The 18180-nt window shown below is 35.6% G+C and overlaps 1 protein-coding gene across 1 annotated transcript in view; it reads left to right on the top strand.

Moving 5' to 3' along the window:
• Window positions 1–18180, top strand: part of FSIP1 (fibrous sheath interacting protein 1) — a 77298-nt gene that overhangs the window by 14492 nt on the left and 44626 nt on the right. Inside the window, exons 9-10 of the mRNA XM_059819906.1 lie at window positions 1743–1907; window positions 9266–9403. Of these exons, the coding sequence (XP_059675889.1) occupies window positions 1743–1907; window positions 9266–9403 (303 nt within the window). The remainder of the gene's footprint in view (window positions 1–1742; window positions 1908–9265; window positions 9404–18180) is intronic.

Genomic DNA, 18180 nt, shown 5'->3' with positions numbered 1-18180 from the left:
GTTTCTGTGATAACATACCAGGGCTCCAGAAGGGTGGCAGCTACTCATCTCAGAGCAGTTCCTTTGCTTTCCTATGGATGCCTTGTTTTCTTCTTTGGTGATGTATTGCAAGTGTCACATTACATCTCATACCCTCATTCTGAGATTTGGCTCCAGGTGGTTTCTGCCATAGCATCAACCTCTGCAGTTTCATTACAAGCCTGGTCAGGCTTTCTCTCTTTTTGACTCCTTATTGGATGGAAAGTGATTGTCCTTTTGAACATAGCTGATGATTGTATTTCCTTCTTTGACTTGCACAGGAGTCTGTTGCTTCCACTTCCTCCAGAGGACATCAGAGAGTAGTGTATTATGTTCCACTTTATCTGGACTTCTAATGTGCTGCTGTGCAGGTGTGATTGACTGTGTAGCAGAATAGATGTGTCTCTGCATTTGCTGCCAGACTTTGAGATGCAAGTTTATTGGGGGAGTTTGACAAGATGTGTTCAGTGTAGTTGAGAACATCTCATTTTTATGGCTGTTGACTTGCATTTGTCTTTTTTAAAAGCAAAAAATATCTTGCTGTCTCAAGTTTGCTATATGGTCAATTCTCTGTACGGTTCTTTGGACTTCAGCTGTAATATGGTGCCTCCAGAATAAGTGTGCAAACAAGGAGTGCTGAGATGCAAGGCATAACAGAAGTGATTTAGGATCATGTTGAGGACCATTCTGGTGCAGTTCCCGAGGGCTGTGCTTTTCCACTGCAATATTAGTATTGAAAATGTGAGCTTATAGCATTTTCTTTGTGTTTTGTCTTAGGACTGGTGGATGTACGTCTGCCAGATGCTTTCCTGTTCATCTCTATCTTGCAAAGGAGTACAACACTCCTAAAATTGATTTTCATGTCAGTGGCATCATAAAGTGATGCTTACTGTGCAGCACTGGACAGAAGGATCTGTATGCAAGTTAGGACATGACAAGCAATTATTCTTTCAAAAGGGAGCTGGGACTGGTATATTGAACAAGTACAGAAATGGCAACAAGGGAAGAGTTTGCATCTGTGGAAGGGAGCTGCGATAGGCATGGCATGGCACAGCACGGCATGAGACTGTTTTAAAGGTTTGACTAACTTGGCTAAGAGGGTATACAGTCAGATGCATCATTAAGGAAAAGGGGTTAGCTATCCAAAGCGATTCTCTTAGATGTAAAGAGAACTTGATCCAAGGGAATTGTATAACCTTCAGAAGAATGGATGGGGAACTTGGGAGCAGTCTGATTGCATTTTGGCCAGTTGGCATGGAGGTGAGGCATTTGGCTTTAAGCAATTTTATTTCAGGGCTTCTGAGAGGCTAGTCAGTGAGGACACAGGCTTTGGACTTCTACAGAAATAAGTAAAATAATAGCAGAAGTCTGTTTAGGTTAACACAACACCTTTTTTGCTATTATATTTTAACAATGCATGTAGATGCATGTGCTTTCTAAAAATAAAATGAAATATATATTTATTTAAGTCCATTTAAGTTGCTGCTTGGTTATTTTTAAAAATGAAAAATGTACGTCTCTAATTGTTCTGTCCATATCTGCTTTTGAGTGTGCTTGGTACATGAATATTGGCACATTTCAGCTATACACTGAGATGGATGAAAACTTACCTTTTCTTCTTAAGTACGGTTTATTTGAAAAGTAAATACACTTGATGTGTAACTGCCTTTAAAGTCTGTTTCCTTTGGGAATGAGGATTAAATATTTTCTCTATCTTTCAATAGGAGGACGTATCTGGCTGGCTAGCACCAGGAGAAGGGTACACACCTGAACCGATGGAATTTCATCACCTAAATGAGATAGACATTAAGCTTCAAGTACTACTATCTCATGGGGATTTTTCGGCGATTTCCAGCTCTTCCTCAAAACCTCCAAGCCAGATTTATCAGGTATATTGCAGAACAGAGCTTATGTTGCAGATTTCTTGTTTGAAGTGTGTGTGTGTGTTGAGATCTGATCTAAATGAAAAATACAGCATGAGTCTGTATTTGTATTTTTTTCATTTTTCTTTAGTTATCCTCTATTTGTTATCAAAGTATATGTGTTAAAGAATGGGGAGAAATCTTTGGCTATAGAAATCATATGGAAAAATAGCATGTTGCTATTTTGAGTGGTATATAAGAACATTTGGGGACTCAGCCTTGAGAAATGGTTGTTAGAATTTTGTACATAGAAGACTCCAATTTATCCCATGCCCCAGTAATGTTGCCCCTGCTATAATGGGGAAAATACAACATAAAAGACCAGAATTCCTAAATTGCACAAAACTTGTTTACTTATGTAAAATTTGCAGTTTATAGCCAGAACAGGTATATCAGAGGCTCTGAAAGAGCATACATTGGCAAAACTATGTTTTTAGCTATCAGTGTATGAGAAACATCTCTTTGAATGGCTAAAATAACTGTGGGATTTTTTTTTCTCTTTCTAAAGAGCGCTTTAATGTCACTTTTTGTATCAACGTCTTTCTGAACTTCAGGTTTTGTTTGACCTACAGTGGTATTTTCTGTTGCTCTGACAGTTCCAGAGGAGTGGCATTTTGATGTTGATCATTTACCAACTGGGATTTAATGTGTGAAACAGCGACTCCCTCTAGTGGGTAATCACTTGCGCAAATGCAGTTGTTACCAGTAACTTCAGGTTCACAGACCTGAGCTTGCCAATGATTGCTGGATCTTGTGTTCACTGTTATGAGACATCAGCTTGAAGGTAGTGCTATTGCCTATGGTAATGAACACTTTGTTTGGGAACGTTTGTCCAAGTGGTGGTTGTTTGCTTCCTTTTCAGGTAAAAGCTCGCAAGTATTTGAATAGAACCTTGCATTTATGTGTATGCTTATTGAAGAGTAATGCATTATCTTTTTGATTAATAAACTTAACAACCAGAAAGAGATAGTTTATTCCATAAATTACCCTTCGTTAGTGAAAAGCAGCCGCCCTTCAACTTTGTTTTGCAGAATATAAAAGGTTTTTAGATATTGTAGTTCTGGGAAACAGTTACAGGATTCCATTTGTAATTTTTTGTTTTGTTCAGATAAACTTAAACATGTGAGTCATTTCAATGAAAGCTATCAAAGCATGGAACTGTTTAAAGGTGGTTTTATAAATTTAGAGAAAGAGCTAAACAGAATAAATGTAAGTTGAAGTGAGTAGGAGGCTTTTGTTATTTAAAACTGGACTTAGAAGGACACTAATTGCATAAATCCAAAGCTAATTAAAAAAAAAAAACCACCAACAAAAGCAAACCATCCCACTCTGCAGCTAGCTAATTCCAGAAGTGTCTTCATTTCCAGGTGCCTTCCCAGTTCACTCCAAAATCCCCTAGCTGCCTTCATTCCCATTTCTCTGCGTGTCCAGAGCTGCTGCTCTCAGCAGAGGACAGGGTGTCTAATGGCTGCCTTAGTTGCATTGTGATCCAGACTTTAGGCAAGTCAATGTTAAGTTCTTCATGAAGCCTCATTTGGTAGGTGCAGTCTGATTGTATCTGGCACTGTGACATGACCGGGCTAGTTTATATTTACATAGATTTTCAGCTGCTAAATTTTTTTTTTTTATTATTAAATGGAGGAGAAAATAGTTGTCTCAACTTTCAGGAACTTGACTGCTTAGTGTGGAAGCTTTGTACCAGGTCTAGCATTTAGTCATATGTTCTTGGTTATGGTTATTTTTGTTTTGGAAGGTAAATAATCATTCTTCAATTAATACATAGAGCAATAAAAACAGGTCAAGTTCTGAATTTGGTTTTGCAAGTTCATTCTCAACACCTTTTGTTTTCAAATTCCTTTAAGAATTGGTTTTTCAAAAAAACAGGAAGTAACATGCAGCACTAGCTGAGAAACTAGTGACTATTTTGAGTTTAGAGAGCTTCCTGTCAAAAGGCATGAAAAATGCCTTTTTTTTTTTTTACAAGTAGTTGTTCTAAGTTCATTGCTGCTCATGGTGTTTTTAAAACAGCCTTGTTTATCATGATCAATATCTCCTAATATTGTTATAAACTGGAAGCCTTAATGAATTTGCTTTTTAAAAAAGCATGTTATTACTCTCGAAGCATCAGTTCTGATATCAGAAAATAGGTGGGTCACGGAGCAGTATCAGAATTCTTTTGTACTGAATGTCTTTTGGAACCTGATCAAAGGCAACTGATATACCTACCCAGAAAGGGTCTGACGAAATTAATTGAATGATGCTTTTGCTAATAGAAGATCTTGTTTTGTGATATGTTAGCATGAGTGCCACATGCAAGACGAAGGCAGTAAGAGTTCTGGTTGTTTGCCCCTTGTTGGGTTTAATTTCAAGTGTTTAATGACAAGATTTTCAGTTGCTGCTTCAGTTGACCACAGCAACTAAATGAGGAGGTAAACGCTATCAGCCCTGGAAGACTGTTATCCTCTAACCAGTTAGAAGTGGGATACTTCTAGAGTGAATTAAATATGCAGGAGTTACCTTATTTATTAACCCTCACACATATTCTCTAAACATTGTGAGTGATAAAATATTTGTTGGTGAGACTGGGGATCTGTAGTATTCAAAATCAATAGTGATAATCTAGTATTGTTGAAGTCTCAGGTCAGTTTCTATTGATTTCTTTTATTCAGAGTTTCAGTTTAGATTGTATCCCTATTTCTCCCGTAACTGAGGTCAATTCTGTAAACTTAATTGCTAGATAAAGATGTTGATACAGATGCTATGGAATGCAAATTTGAATACAATGCAATATTTGTTTCTTAGGAGTTTGTTTTTTTTAAAGTTTGGGGTTTTTTAAATTAAGGTGCCAGGAGAGGGCTAAAAAAAAATCCTGATCATAGAGAATTTATTTTGAATGAGTCTACTTGTTACGGGACACAAATCTGATTTGGAACATGGATGTCCTTTCCATTAGAGAAGAAGCTGATTTCAGTGACGTTAATATTTCTTCCAAAAATCAGTGCAGAAATTCTTTCTGATTTCCTTGAGATGTGGATTTCATATGTTGTGGTTGAGTACGGTATAACGCATTAGTGATAGGGAACACTGGGAAAAATTGTTAGTGTGTAAATCATCTGCTTGGATTTTCATTTAGAATTTTAGAAGTAATGAAAACAAAATTAGCTTAGACTTGCATATCATAAAGCTGCGCATTCTTTTCTTCCAAGAATTGCATTAGATACAACTTTCAAAATGCAAACACTTAATCACCACTGGCTCAGTGGGAGAGCTGCTTTCTGCCACTGGTAGGTACTCTGGCAGGATATAGGATCTGTGCTCTGACTCTGAAATCTTCAACAGCTGGCTTTAATTATCCTACAGTACCATAGCTGAGCTGTTACAGAGGAGCATACAGATTCATCTTTTTGTGCAATGAGTCCAGTTGGATTCAGAATGCTTTTCCATGACTAATGTTCTCTTTTACGTGGAAATGTTTCCCATAAGAACTGTATTTCTTTCTGAAATGTTTCTTTGTTCTGGTGCCAACTTAATTAAATATTTAAAAATGCTTTTGTCTTACTTAATATTTTTGGGGAAGAACAAATAAGTTGAATATAATCCTGGAAGAGACAGGAAAATGGTAGGATGAAGAATATGAAGTGTAAGACTCTGTGATGAGTACAGTTACTATCTTGAAAAAACTGGAAAACTACCTGAAAATAAAAGGAAATCGAGATGGTGTTTAAAAAAACAATAATATCTGTCTGCTTGTTTGTCTTATAATTACTTTAATGTTGTGTATTACCTTGATGAGTTCTTTCATACCTGATTGGGTTTCTTTTATCAGAAAAATACTCAATTTTTCAATTATAGCAGTAGACTATAGTTAATAGTTTAAAACTAAATAAATACTCAAAATGACAAAAAATTCTGAAGATACACTAATGTTTTAATTAATGAACTCTTTGATAGCCTGTACTCTATGCCTGCACTTCACCAAAACATTATTTTGACAGGTATCTCTATTTCAGGGCATGGTTAGAAGCAGGTTAATAAGCTGATCAGCTAGTTTTGTGGCTCAGCAAGATTGTATGACACTAATATCTCTCATTAGGTGGGGTTTTGTTTTTATTTATTTATAGAATTTTGGAGAAAAGGGAGTGCAACGAATCATTTTAGCCATTTCAAATACTGGATATTTCTGTTTTGCATTATGATTATTACAGCTTTGGCTGTTGCTCAGTACTTGTATCTTGCCTTGTGTAACATATCTAACAGTTTTATTTCCTACCTTATCTTTAAGATTTTTAGATCTTCATTAATCTCAAATGGACTTCCACTACCTACACATGCTATATAATTGAAACATAAAATGTTTTGAAGCATTTGAAACATTGAAAATGAAATGTTTTCCATGATGCAATACTTCCTACGTTTATTTCATGATATCTTGAGAAAAATATTAAAAAATAAGTTAGAGGGGAAAAGTCACAACCTTGCTTATATTGTGTGAGTTCTGATCAGTCACTATTCAGGGATGAGAGAAATGAGACTGTAAGAACTACTTCTGTGAAAGCGGCAGCATAATGCTTCATAGTGGTCAGATACCAAATAGATTATTAGGAACAATTATGAAAGGAAGACAGAATGAAACAGAAAATATCACTGTGCTGCCGTACACATCTGTAGTGTACCATATAGCTTGACTGTTGTGCACTTGTGGTCCCCAGATCTCATAACCACTGCAGAAAAAAAGGAAAACTGGTTACCAGAATGCTCAGAAGTATAGAATGGCTTCTATGCCAGGAGTCACTTACACAGAGATGTTCTTCCGTTTGGAAGAAAGAAGTAAGAGGGAATGTGATGGAAGTGTGCAAAATCACGCTGATCAGAGAGGGAGTAAATAGTAACAATTTTTGTTACCATCTCATCTAAATAGAATTTTATCAGTTTTGGATGTTGAAGTTGGAGAAATGTTGAAACACATACTTTTTACTTCTGTTTTCTGGTAGATGTTCATAGTTCAAATTTTATCCAGCACACTGATAAGAATTGGTTAGGTATCATGGCAGAGATCAATATTCAAGAAAAGTTTATGGAGAATAATGTCATCATGTTTATCCTAGTTAAGAATTTCTTTTGATAGAACAATATTTTCTTACTAGAGAAGCAACCAGGCTTAAAACCATACTGAGTGTGATAAAAGGAGAAATAACTTATGATACATAGTTTTCCTAAAGTTTTAAGAGGTTGCTCGTAAGTGCTTGCAGCAGCTGAGCTGTCTGTAAAATGAAACATGTATGCCTGAAACTTTGAAAGACAAGGACAGAGATCTGCATAAAGCTTTGCTTCAGAAATGTGTGTGGAAAAGAATGTAAAAAATTTGAAGGTAGTAACTTTTTTGATTTTTCTGACTCCTCTCACTGTCACCTTTTTAAATCTAGCTGGTATTGCAGCAATAATATTTTCAGAGATGCTGTTTGCAGTTTGAGCTTTGTTCTTCATTGAAGCCTGAGTTCATATAAAAGTATCAACCAGTAGTCCATGCATACAACCCCCAAAATAAAATACTGTGAAGTATAATATAGCATTTAGTGACTTCTCAGTACCACTAGTTGCATATTCTTATTGGTGTATTCATAACAATGCTTTTTAAAACAAATCATACTGCAGCTCTGATCCATGCTGAGCACTAACTGCTCACATGGCAATGTCTCTATGCACAGATCAAAAGATTGGATTTAGAAATGTAATTGCAGAAATAGCTATAACTTTTTAAAAAAAAAAAAAAAAAAAGAAATATGATGCCATCATCTTCCTCCCCGTCCTTCCATGAACAATTTCACTTGTATTAAAATCGTTGGAAGAACAAAGCCATGTAAAAGCAATTCCTTGTATTAGAGGGAGCTTCAGTTTTTGTACTTAGAGCTGCTTTGCCAACTCTGTATTTATATTGCAGACATAAAGGTCATATCCTTGTTTAATGTATTAATAAACACAACTTTAAATAAGTCCTTTGGGTTTTTTATGTTCTGTATAGATGTCAGTCATGCAGATTTCTTGCCATTGGGCATCATATTCAATTAAAAAAACTCAGTCTGTATTTAGAAGCCTAGCTTTAGACACTCAATATTAAGAATTTGGTTTTAGGTGGCCCACATTAAACTTCAGTCCAGTTTGGAGAGATTCTAGTCATTAACAGATGGTGCTGTTTCTATCTTTGTCTGTTGTAGGAAAATTTACTAGCATTGTGGTACTGCCAACTATTGCTGATTGTAAATATATATTCAAAAATTTGTACTGTGTTAAAATAAGTGTATTTTCAGGCAACTAATAGTTTGGTTTAAGTGTCAGAATGAACAGATTTGTTTGATGTTGAGAAAAAGTTGTTTACAGATCCGCACAATTTTTTATAAATTGTAGTTGAGAAATTTCCATTGAATGTTAAATTGCAAAGGTTGTTTTTCTTTCCAATCAGACACGCTACTTGAAGTTCTTGTCCTTGTGTGTGTTTATTAAGATCGCTTGAGCTGCTTCTGCAAATACGAATGAATAGAGTATGTTTTTATTAAATGGCTGCTCATGATCCTTTGGGTTGAATTGATGAACAGGGAGTTTTTTTGGTTGGGTTTTTTCCCTCTACCATTATTTGGATTCCTTGGGTTCTTCTATAGGATCTTTTGGTTTGCAAGAGAAAGCCCTGTTTTTTTCCATTTACAACATAACTTAGCTGTTTTGCCAATACTTGTTCTTAATGATCTAAATTACATGTAATATTGAACCTTGAATGTATTCAGGACTGATAAAAACTTCATAATCTGATCCAGAGGTACTGAAGGATGTGAGAATGTGTAACCCAAATCTTTAATAATGGTTGTGCATCTAACTCTAACTTACAGAGGGAGGGTTATTTCTCATTTACCATGATACCTAGTAAACAAAACCTACAGTCATTTCAGTTCAGTTCTTCCTTTCGCTTCTGGCCTAATTCTGATCCTGGTATAGTTAATAGAAGCAAGCTTTGAACCCCTCATTCAGTTTCCCTGATTCTCAGTGCATTTTTATCGTTGTGGTAGAATTTAAGAATCAAAGTGTTAGCTCTGGAGACTAAGAAATTCCTTCTAAAATGTGAAGGCGAAGAATTCTTTTATTGAAATAAGTCCAGCCTGATGTTTAGCTATTGTATTTGAAAATGTGCATAATGAAATTTATGCATTTGCCAAATTTGAAATTGACACATTATTCTAAACATGTCAATGTTTTCCTGAGAGAAATCAAAAGAACACTCATCTGTCTTTGAATATAAAGTAATATGTTTAATTTCTGCATATTCTTCCTTTTGTCAGGAGTCTCTGGTTTATGCAAACAGAAACCTAGAAGCAGTTCCAGGTGAAAAGGTTCTGCGAGACAATAAGGAACAACGTGATCAACAAAATCGTCTGAAAGAAATAGATCATCAGCTGAAATCCCTAGAGAGAAATCTTGTAAGTCTCCTATTTTTGTTGTATTTTTCCCCTCAGTTTGAAAACTTTGGAGTTTATCATTCCATGAGTCTTAAAATAAAATCAAATTCTGCAACCATGTGTAAATTTCTGAAGGAATCCCCAAAGAATCATACAAGCAAAAGTCTAAAATAATTTTTCTTAATCTGGGAAACATATTTTTCAGTCGTAATGCATGTTTCCCATCAGTATAGTGTCTTTCAAAGTGAAAGAAATTATTCTCCTCTCTTCTCCCCAGAGGGGGATAGCATAAAGAATCATATATAAATACATCCTAAAAGGATTTTTTTTATGGCTTATATAATTCAGTGTTCTTTGAAGGACCAGGTCTAGTGGGAATGTTGTGTACACTAAGCTACTGTGTGATTTACCTTTGCTGAATTCATTTAGAGTATTTTTGTAACTTAATTTTCATTTCATGCATGATTTTCATAGGTGCAAGGGCCTTTAAAACAGGAGCATGTAAGTAAAACAGTAGTAAAAAATCATTACTGTTTTAGAATAAGTACATCACATCTCATTCTTATTACTACTTTGAGTAAAAGCAGGTAGGGAAAATGCAATTTAAAATCCAAGAGGATCCTATTGTTAACCTAGTAAGGAGAAATTATGTTTATTTCTGTCATTAAGCCAGGACTGACAAACCAAAACTTATGTGCCTCTCTCAAGTAATATATTACTATTATTTTCTCTTTCAGTGAGTATAATTTATTACATTACTCCCAAGTTACAATGAGGAATTTTAACTAAAAATTAGTGATGAGGGAACCTCAGGGACTTCAGGAATCTTTTTACTTGTTTTTAAATCTACATTGTAAATGTGCCATTTGATCTGTGCTGAAAGAGCTGCAAAGCAGCCTATACAGAAGAGAATTAGGGAGAAAATATATAAAACATTAAACAACAGATGAATTCAAAACTAGAGTCCTAAGATGATACAGTTGTCATTTGTTTGGCCTGAAAGCCAATGTTGGTATTTGGTTTTATGTTGGATCTCTCATAGGTCTTCTTAAGATCACAGGAAGAAAATATCTTTCCCTTTTTTTTTTTTTCTTCTTATAACTTTGTACAAAACTTTGAAGGTTTGCCTTGTTCAGGTGAAGTCAGGAATGAAACTGCTGAAGACTCAAAAGAACATTACTGCATTACTGAGCTGGCAGTAGCGGTTAAAACCTGGATATATATGCATATTTTTAAGATTTTAACATCTTTGCTTAGTGTTATTTTTCTCCTTTGAGATGAGAAAGCTTTTGTTTCTTCATAGAATGTGCTATGTGGAGAAGACAAACTAGTACTACTAGTATGTGAGACTGAGGTGAAATGACAGCTGGCATGGGTAATCTGATGAAGCTGGATTTTTACTAGAAACACCAAATATTTTGGTACATTAGCAAGAGGCATCAGTAAAGGTAATTGACATAAGAGTTGTGCAAATGAAGGTGGTAGTGATTGGGAATAGTGAGCGTGGATTTAGTGAGGGTAGGTCATGCTTGACCAACCGGATTGCTGCCTTTGAAATGACTAGATCTGCTCTGTAAGCTGAAGGACAGGGCTGCCACTCACTGGGAGTTAGGCTGTAGGAGTGGGCTGATAGGAACCATATGAAATTCATCAAAGACAAATGCAGAGCTCTGCATTAGAGAGGAATAACTCCCTCTAACAGGGCAAGGTGGAGCCTGGCTGGCCAGGGAGTGGCCCTGCTGAAAAGGAACTAGCATCATTGTGGACAATAGACTACACATGAGCCAGCAGTGATGATGCCCTGCAGTGATGAAGGTTAACAGCGTACTTGGCTGTATCAACATAAGCATAGTCAATAGATTAAGGGAAGTAATTACTCCCCTTTAGCTGTTTCTCATTAAATTGTGGCTAGAGTACTGCATCCAGTTTTGGACTCCCCAGTAAAGAAAGGTGTTGACATACCTGAGCGAGTTCAGCAGGGGGCCACCAAGATGGTTTGGGGCTAAAGCACTTGACCTGTGAGACTGAGGAGACTAGGTTAGCTTAACCTGGAGAAGAGACAGCTCAGGTGGACCTAACAGTAGCTTTCCAATAGCAAAGAGTACATTACAGAGAAGACAGAGCTGTAGTATCTTTACTGAATTACATGGTGGGAGAACAAGAGACAATATTCATAAATTGAAATGGGGAGGTTCCAACTGGATTTAAAAAAGAAATACCTCTGAGGGTAATTAAGAATGGGAAGCAGGTTGCATGGGGAGACTGGAATCTTCATCCTTGAAAATTTTGCAGACCTGGCTGGACGAAGCCATAAGGCATTTGATCTGATCTCATAGCTGACCCTGCTTTGAGCAAGAGGTTGGACTAGAGACCTCCTGACACCTTCCTCCACAGTCTGATGATTTTTTGATTCTACAAGGAAAAGGATCAAGAATTTTTATGCATTTCTTAGGTGGTAATCTTTCTTTATCATCACTACATTGAAGGAAAAATAGTAATTATTGATGGCTGTGCATTGTCAAAGTTTGTTTCTTGTGTGTAGCTGATTTTAGTGTTTTTCATGTAGTCATAAAAACATTAATATATGAGTTTGTTGTTGTCAGACCAAAAATCCATGTAGCCTACCTTTGCCTTGTGGAGGTCTTTATTCAGCAGTAGGCTTACCTTATGCAGTAATCAGAGTTAGGACAAAGACTATTCCAGTTATCTTTTACCACCCTCAAAAAGGTATCTCCAGTGCGAATCAAAAGCTCTGTGATTCAGATAGCAGCATAACCACAGTGGTATAATCTCTATTATCGATAGCACTGTCACTACAGTTGCAAAAACTTCAGCCACTATCTACATACGCAGCGTTTATGCTGGCATTGCTGGAACTGCACAGCCAATATGATCAGATTTCTAGCAGGCTTAAAGCTAATTTGGATACAACTGCCTGCAGTCCAGTCTTTGGTTGGGGAAAAAAAAAAAGGCTAATTGTCACATTCTTCCTGACGTCAGTTAATTTTACATACTTAACGGAGTATGGGAACAAAGACTTCAGAAAAGGAGACAGTGATTTCTTTAGAGGCTGTTCACTTGTGCGTGTGTGTGTCACTACAGTAAGGCAGCATATTTAGCTTTTATCTGTTCACAGTACCAAAACAATAGTAGAACTTCATTTTAATACACTGTTCTATTATGTTACACAGTTAAAAGATGGAAGGCAAATAACTGGAGGAATTCTGTGGAACTTCAGTATATTGAATAGGTTAATGGGTAAACAGATAAAATAAGTCTGAGTATTGTCATCTTTTCCTAGTCATTGACCTTTTATATCACTTTTTGTCACTACTGACCTTGTTCATGAGGCAAATACAATGTGAGGAAGTGCGTCTGGGAACTGTACGATAGTCTACAGCAGGCCTGGGAAATGCAGTGGGCTGCTGACTCATTCAAATATTTTGTATATAAATCGGTCAGTTCCAAGTCTTGGTTGGGTTATAGCAGTATTGTTTGGTATCACATTACAGGCAGACTTGCAACATACCACACATTTTTCCTTGGCTAGATTGTGTATTTAGAACTCTAAATGGTAGACTGTAAAGTTAATTTACAGTGTTTAAAAACATAGAATATGTCCTCTGTGCCAATGTGTAACTCATGGCCAGGCTAGCATTGCTGCATGCTATGCAGCACCTGGTTAGGCTTCTTCAAGGGAACATACTGTGTCTTCTTATCCGTTGCTGCTCTGTAGCATGACTCTGTGATCATAGCATATGCATATGAAATATTTGTGTATTAGGTCCTCTGTGAGATACTTTGGTTGCCAGTGTAAATAAAGAAGTATTCAACTCTGAATGAAAGTAGGTTTTTCCTTCGAACAGTAAAATGTACACTTTTTGTGTGAACAAAGAACAGCCTTCAGAAAATACTGCTTTTTTTTTTTTTTAGTTTCGTGTCCTTGATACCTTCTAATCTTATTTCTGGAAAATATAGTTATTGCTAGAGAAGATTGGACAAAACAGCATGGTATCTCCTTCTGATGCAACATACGTAACTGAATAAAATTTTTCTTATTTGGTGTGGGAATGTCTAAAAATCAGGTAACTTATGCAGTGTAGATTGGGTGCCTTGTTTCTGTTATTATTACTGAAGTAATATTTTGGCCATCAATTCTTTAACAATGTTAGCAGCAAAACTGCTCTCTGCCAGGAAACTGTGTGATGAAAAGCTAAATGGTATGCTTGGGTTAGGGGGGCAGTACATAGATGGCATGTTTCCAGAATAATTTAAGTATTTCTGGAAATACTGTTTGTTATTCAATAGGTGGCACTCTTCACTGTATGTAGGAGGAAGAATGCCTAGGCATGGTTCTAGGGGATATTATTACTGGTGAAAACGTTGTCATTTCTGTGGTATAAAATACAGGTTGTGAGAGATTGCCTCTTACTTTTGGCAAGATTTCAAGTGTGCAGCTTTTAACGTTCAGTTATTTTTCTAGCTTAGCTAATTAAATTGTCTATTTAAAATTCACATTGCATTTAAATTTCTCCTTTACTCTTTCCCAAACCACTGTAATTCGGTGTGTAAAATTGGAAACAAATTTCTTGCTCTGAGTAGAGGAGGTGATTTGTCAGCAGTTAGGAATGTTATTTCTCAATGCATGGTTATACTGGGCTTTATAATTTTAGAATACGGTATTTTACAAATCTGATGTCTGAGAGATTGGTTTTTTTAAAATGTATCCCTCACATAAAATCCTCTCTTGTTGTTGTTGTTTCTTTTGTTTGTTTGTTTGTTTTTGTTTCCTGTGTGGAAATTATGGATAGTTTAAATAAACAGAATTTAGCTCTGTGTGTTAGGGAGTAACTTACAGTAGGTATAAAGGTAACTTTATTAATTTTTTCTTTTTTTTGTGTAGGGAGAATGCTGTATTTTTTCCACTACAGCAAAATGAATTATTCAAATGGATTCGTATAATGGTAGCTTTACTCTGATCTTCTCTTCAAGGGGGAGGAATACATTCATCATATTTCTGGAGCAGGCTATTTAGTAGGTGCTGGCTTCTGAAATTTTAACATTTATGGATTCCCCACTACACCTTACCTCATGTGTGCTGTGACGTTTCACGGTTTCAGTGAAGTCTGGGACTGAGCACACAAAATAAGGCTGGAAGATAAGACTTAAATGTACTTTACAATTGATATAAAACCCAGAAAATCTGCTAAGTATTACGCTTGAAGTAATGAAACTAAGGGCTTCAGAATCAGAGTTCCTCCTTTATTTGGAAAAAATTGTCCCCAGTGAATTAATGTACCAAAGAATGTATTGTATGCATTGTTGAAATGCATTGTGAAATTTCAATCCAACTGAAGTGTATCCATAACGTGGTTTCTGGGCCCTTGCTGAATTTCTTTTAGGTTTTAGTTTGACCTTAGTTCACTTGTTCTTCATTTGAAACCATGGCTGACTCTCTCCACATTCTTTCATCTTTCAGTTTCCTGGAAACCATTGAGCTTATCTTTGTTTTGTGAATTGCATTGTTAACTGCTGCTTCAAAAAAAATGTTCAGCTGCCAAATGCATGTTGCTGAGCATTAATGAAAAGAATTTTATATAGAAAGAATAATAAACGTAGTTATTTTTCAACTGTGGCTTCTACTAGTTGGCCATTTGTGATAATCCAGTAGCATGTTTGATGTGTTGAATTTCTTCATGGCAGATAGTAGGTTTAAATGCACATCTAAGCAAGCTGTCAAGTAAGACAGCTTCACCTTTGCTGTCTATATGTGTGTTTATTTCAAATGTCTTACACTGGAAGCTGATTCTTTTCTGTCAAAATCTAGACACAGCTGCCTGGTTTTAGGGTTTTGGTTAAATCTATACATTAAAAAATATTTCAAATACATATTGAATATATATGCATATAATTGTGGTTATACACACGTATAAATAGTGTTACCTCTTAGCATGACTGAGATACTGATATCTAATTTAAAAAAAAAAGTCTGCTTATGTGCAGTAAGTACTCTTAAAACACAAGCTAAATCTACTTTGCCTAGTGTTAAATTTAAATTTATCATCAGATGTCCGTACATCTCTAGGAATTATTTTTTTCACAAGTTTATGCAATTTAGTGGCCAAACACAATATGTGATTGTTAATTATTGAGGTCTTTTTTGTATCAAATAATATGAAATTACACATACTCTGTTATCTGAATAGCTGAACTTTGCAGAAAGGTGAGCAATTGGTGTAGATGGTGAAGAAAAAACAATACAAAAATAGTAAACATATCAATGCTGTCAAGAGCTTTGATTACCTGCAGGAGCTTACTCCAAAAGGCGTGATTCTTATCATCTTCATGCAGAATAATGTATATCTGTGGGGAAGGAAAGCTCAGGATTAATTGTTGTTTAGCGCTGGAGAAAGTCTCGCAAACCATTTCATGGTTTACCCTGCATCAGGATGATGAGGGCGTTTGTTGTTACACATAATTTTATTCCAGCTTCTTCCCTGAAACTGATTGAATTCAGTGCACCTGATCCTGAGTCTGTATTAGACAACTTCCAGAAAAGTGTATTTTGTTCCTTACTTCTACCATAATTCCTTTCTTCCCCTTTAAAGGGAAGAAGAGAGCAAGATAAAGTCCTACCATACATAGGGAGAGTAATTTGTCAACTAGACAATCCTGTAATATGGTTTTCAATCACAGTGTCTGTAGAAATTAATTGCTGATATTTTTGACCACAGGAACATCATAGCCATATTTTTTGACTACTTTACTTTGTGCATTGGTAGTCCTTCTAAGTTCTTCTGCTATGCTGTGCAGTAATGTATAAATAGCAAACGTCTTTATTTCAATTCACTTAATATCATGCAGTGGCTGGTTTCTGAATAAGCATATGTTTGTCCATAAAAGTAGAACTTGTTTAATAAAATATTTTCATAACACATATTTCATCGCACCAATTAAAGGGAAAAATTCATCTAAATAAGGTTGAGATGTACATTATTACTTCAGAAAGTATGTACCAGGTCCTAAAGGTGCTTGCCAAGTTGATGCCAAGCTTCAAACAGATCTTGTTTATTCAAGTTTTACAACAATTTGTTCTCATTATGTGATTGTACAAAATTGTTTCAGAATGAAATGTGGTAGCATTTCCACCTGGGAGAAAATATTAGTGTGAAAATCTTATTTTCTTCATTTAACAACTACTACACACATGAAGACAGCGATAAGATTAATAGCAGGTGATTGGAAAAAAATTTATCTTTCACTCATATGATTGAAATGAATTTCCTATTTATTGTTTTTCACAGTACTGTGCACAAGAATGAAGCAGCTGCTAAAAGTATTTATAATAAATACTTTGAAAACTATAAATTGCATTAAAACTTACTATTATTCAATAATTTTTTGTAGAAATGTTAATATTAAATCATATTAAATTGTTAATCAGTTGAAATCCTAATGATGCTTTTAGTTTATATAGAAAATTATTAAGATAATATTTATGCAGATGCTGGAGTCAGTTAAATTGAACTACATCCATATGTTGGTAAGTAACACTGCCAACTTGCATCGTAAGTATTAGTTATGCATTGATATTTTGTATGAGAAATCATTGCTGGAATTTGATAGCTGCAATGACACCTGTTTTAAACATAATGGGTTTCTAGATAACAATGATCAAATTCTCTGTCAATTTAATGTACTGATCCTCCTTTTCCCAAAATGTAGTTTCCAGTTAAGATGACGACTCTGCTAATTGTTTGCTCCAGAATGCGTAGGAGAAAACTGAGAAGCATCTGCCTTCTTGTACTTCTCTCAGCTAGACTTGAACAAAGGAAGCCTTTTGTCTTTTTTTTTCCTCTAACCACTATATTTGCTCCCATTCTCTTTGCTAATGTTTTGCATATGATTTCATTTTCTTCTGTAAAGTTGAGCTTTCTCATCTTTTTTTCTCCGATATATTATGGTGTCTGCCGTCTTAAAATAACAAACAAACCATCTTTGACTACCCACCCATCTTTAAATTCATGTAGGGCTATTTATAGTCATTGTTTGATCTCCTTCAGTTTTGTGTGTCTAACATGATTTAAATTTAGCTGTAACTGCACTACTTTCTTAATTGTCTTTACTTATAAATGGCATTTGACACCATCATACAGATTCTTATTTGGAAACGTTTTGTCTTTGACAAAATTAGTGAAAAGTGATTTGCCTTCTATGCTATTATTCTTTCAGTTTATCCTTTGTCACACCCTCTGATCTCAAAAAATACAATATAACAGTGTTCTTGTATTTGCTTATTACTTTTTTTACTATACCATCCTTTTATGTGGCCCCTGACCTCTCCTACCATCATGTCTAAACCAGGTTGCATGTATCTACCTGCAAGGCCCTTTTTCATGCCTTCTTAACTCCCCTTTCTCTCAACCTGTCATCTTTAGTTCATGGTTGAGATAAATACATGGCTTCAAAGCAGGACAGTGCCCTTCATCGTCCAGTTGTTATATTTTCAAACAATTACATATTGCTCTGCTTCCCTCATGCCTAAAGCCTTTTCAAAATACTTTTCAGTGAATTAATGAGGATCGTATTTCTGGTTTAAGGCAGTTAAGCATACTGATCAGTGGAGTTTCAGTGTTTTCTGGTACTTGACTACTTGTGTATATGTAGCTTTTGTATGGATATACTTACAGAATTGTTTGGGATTTTCTTCTCTCCTTTCTCTTCCTGTGTTTGTACAACATCTAGCACCACAGTTCAGTGCAATAACTGTGGTTTCTAGCTGTGGTGGTAATAAAATA

This window comes from Gavia stellata, chromosome 7 (assembly GCF_030936135.1).
Source record: "Gavia stellata isolate bGavSte3 chromosome 7, bGavSte3.hap2, whole genome shotgun sequence".
NCBI lineage: Eukaryota > Metazoa > Chordata > Aves > Gaviiformes > Gaviidae > Gavia > Gavia stellata.
This window is presented reverse-complemented; position numbering and strand designations above follow the sequence as displayed.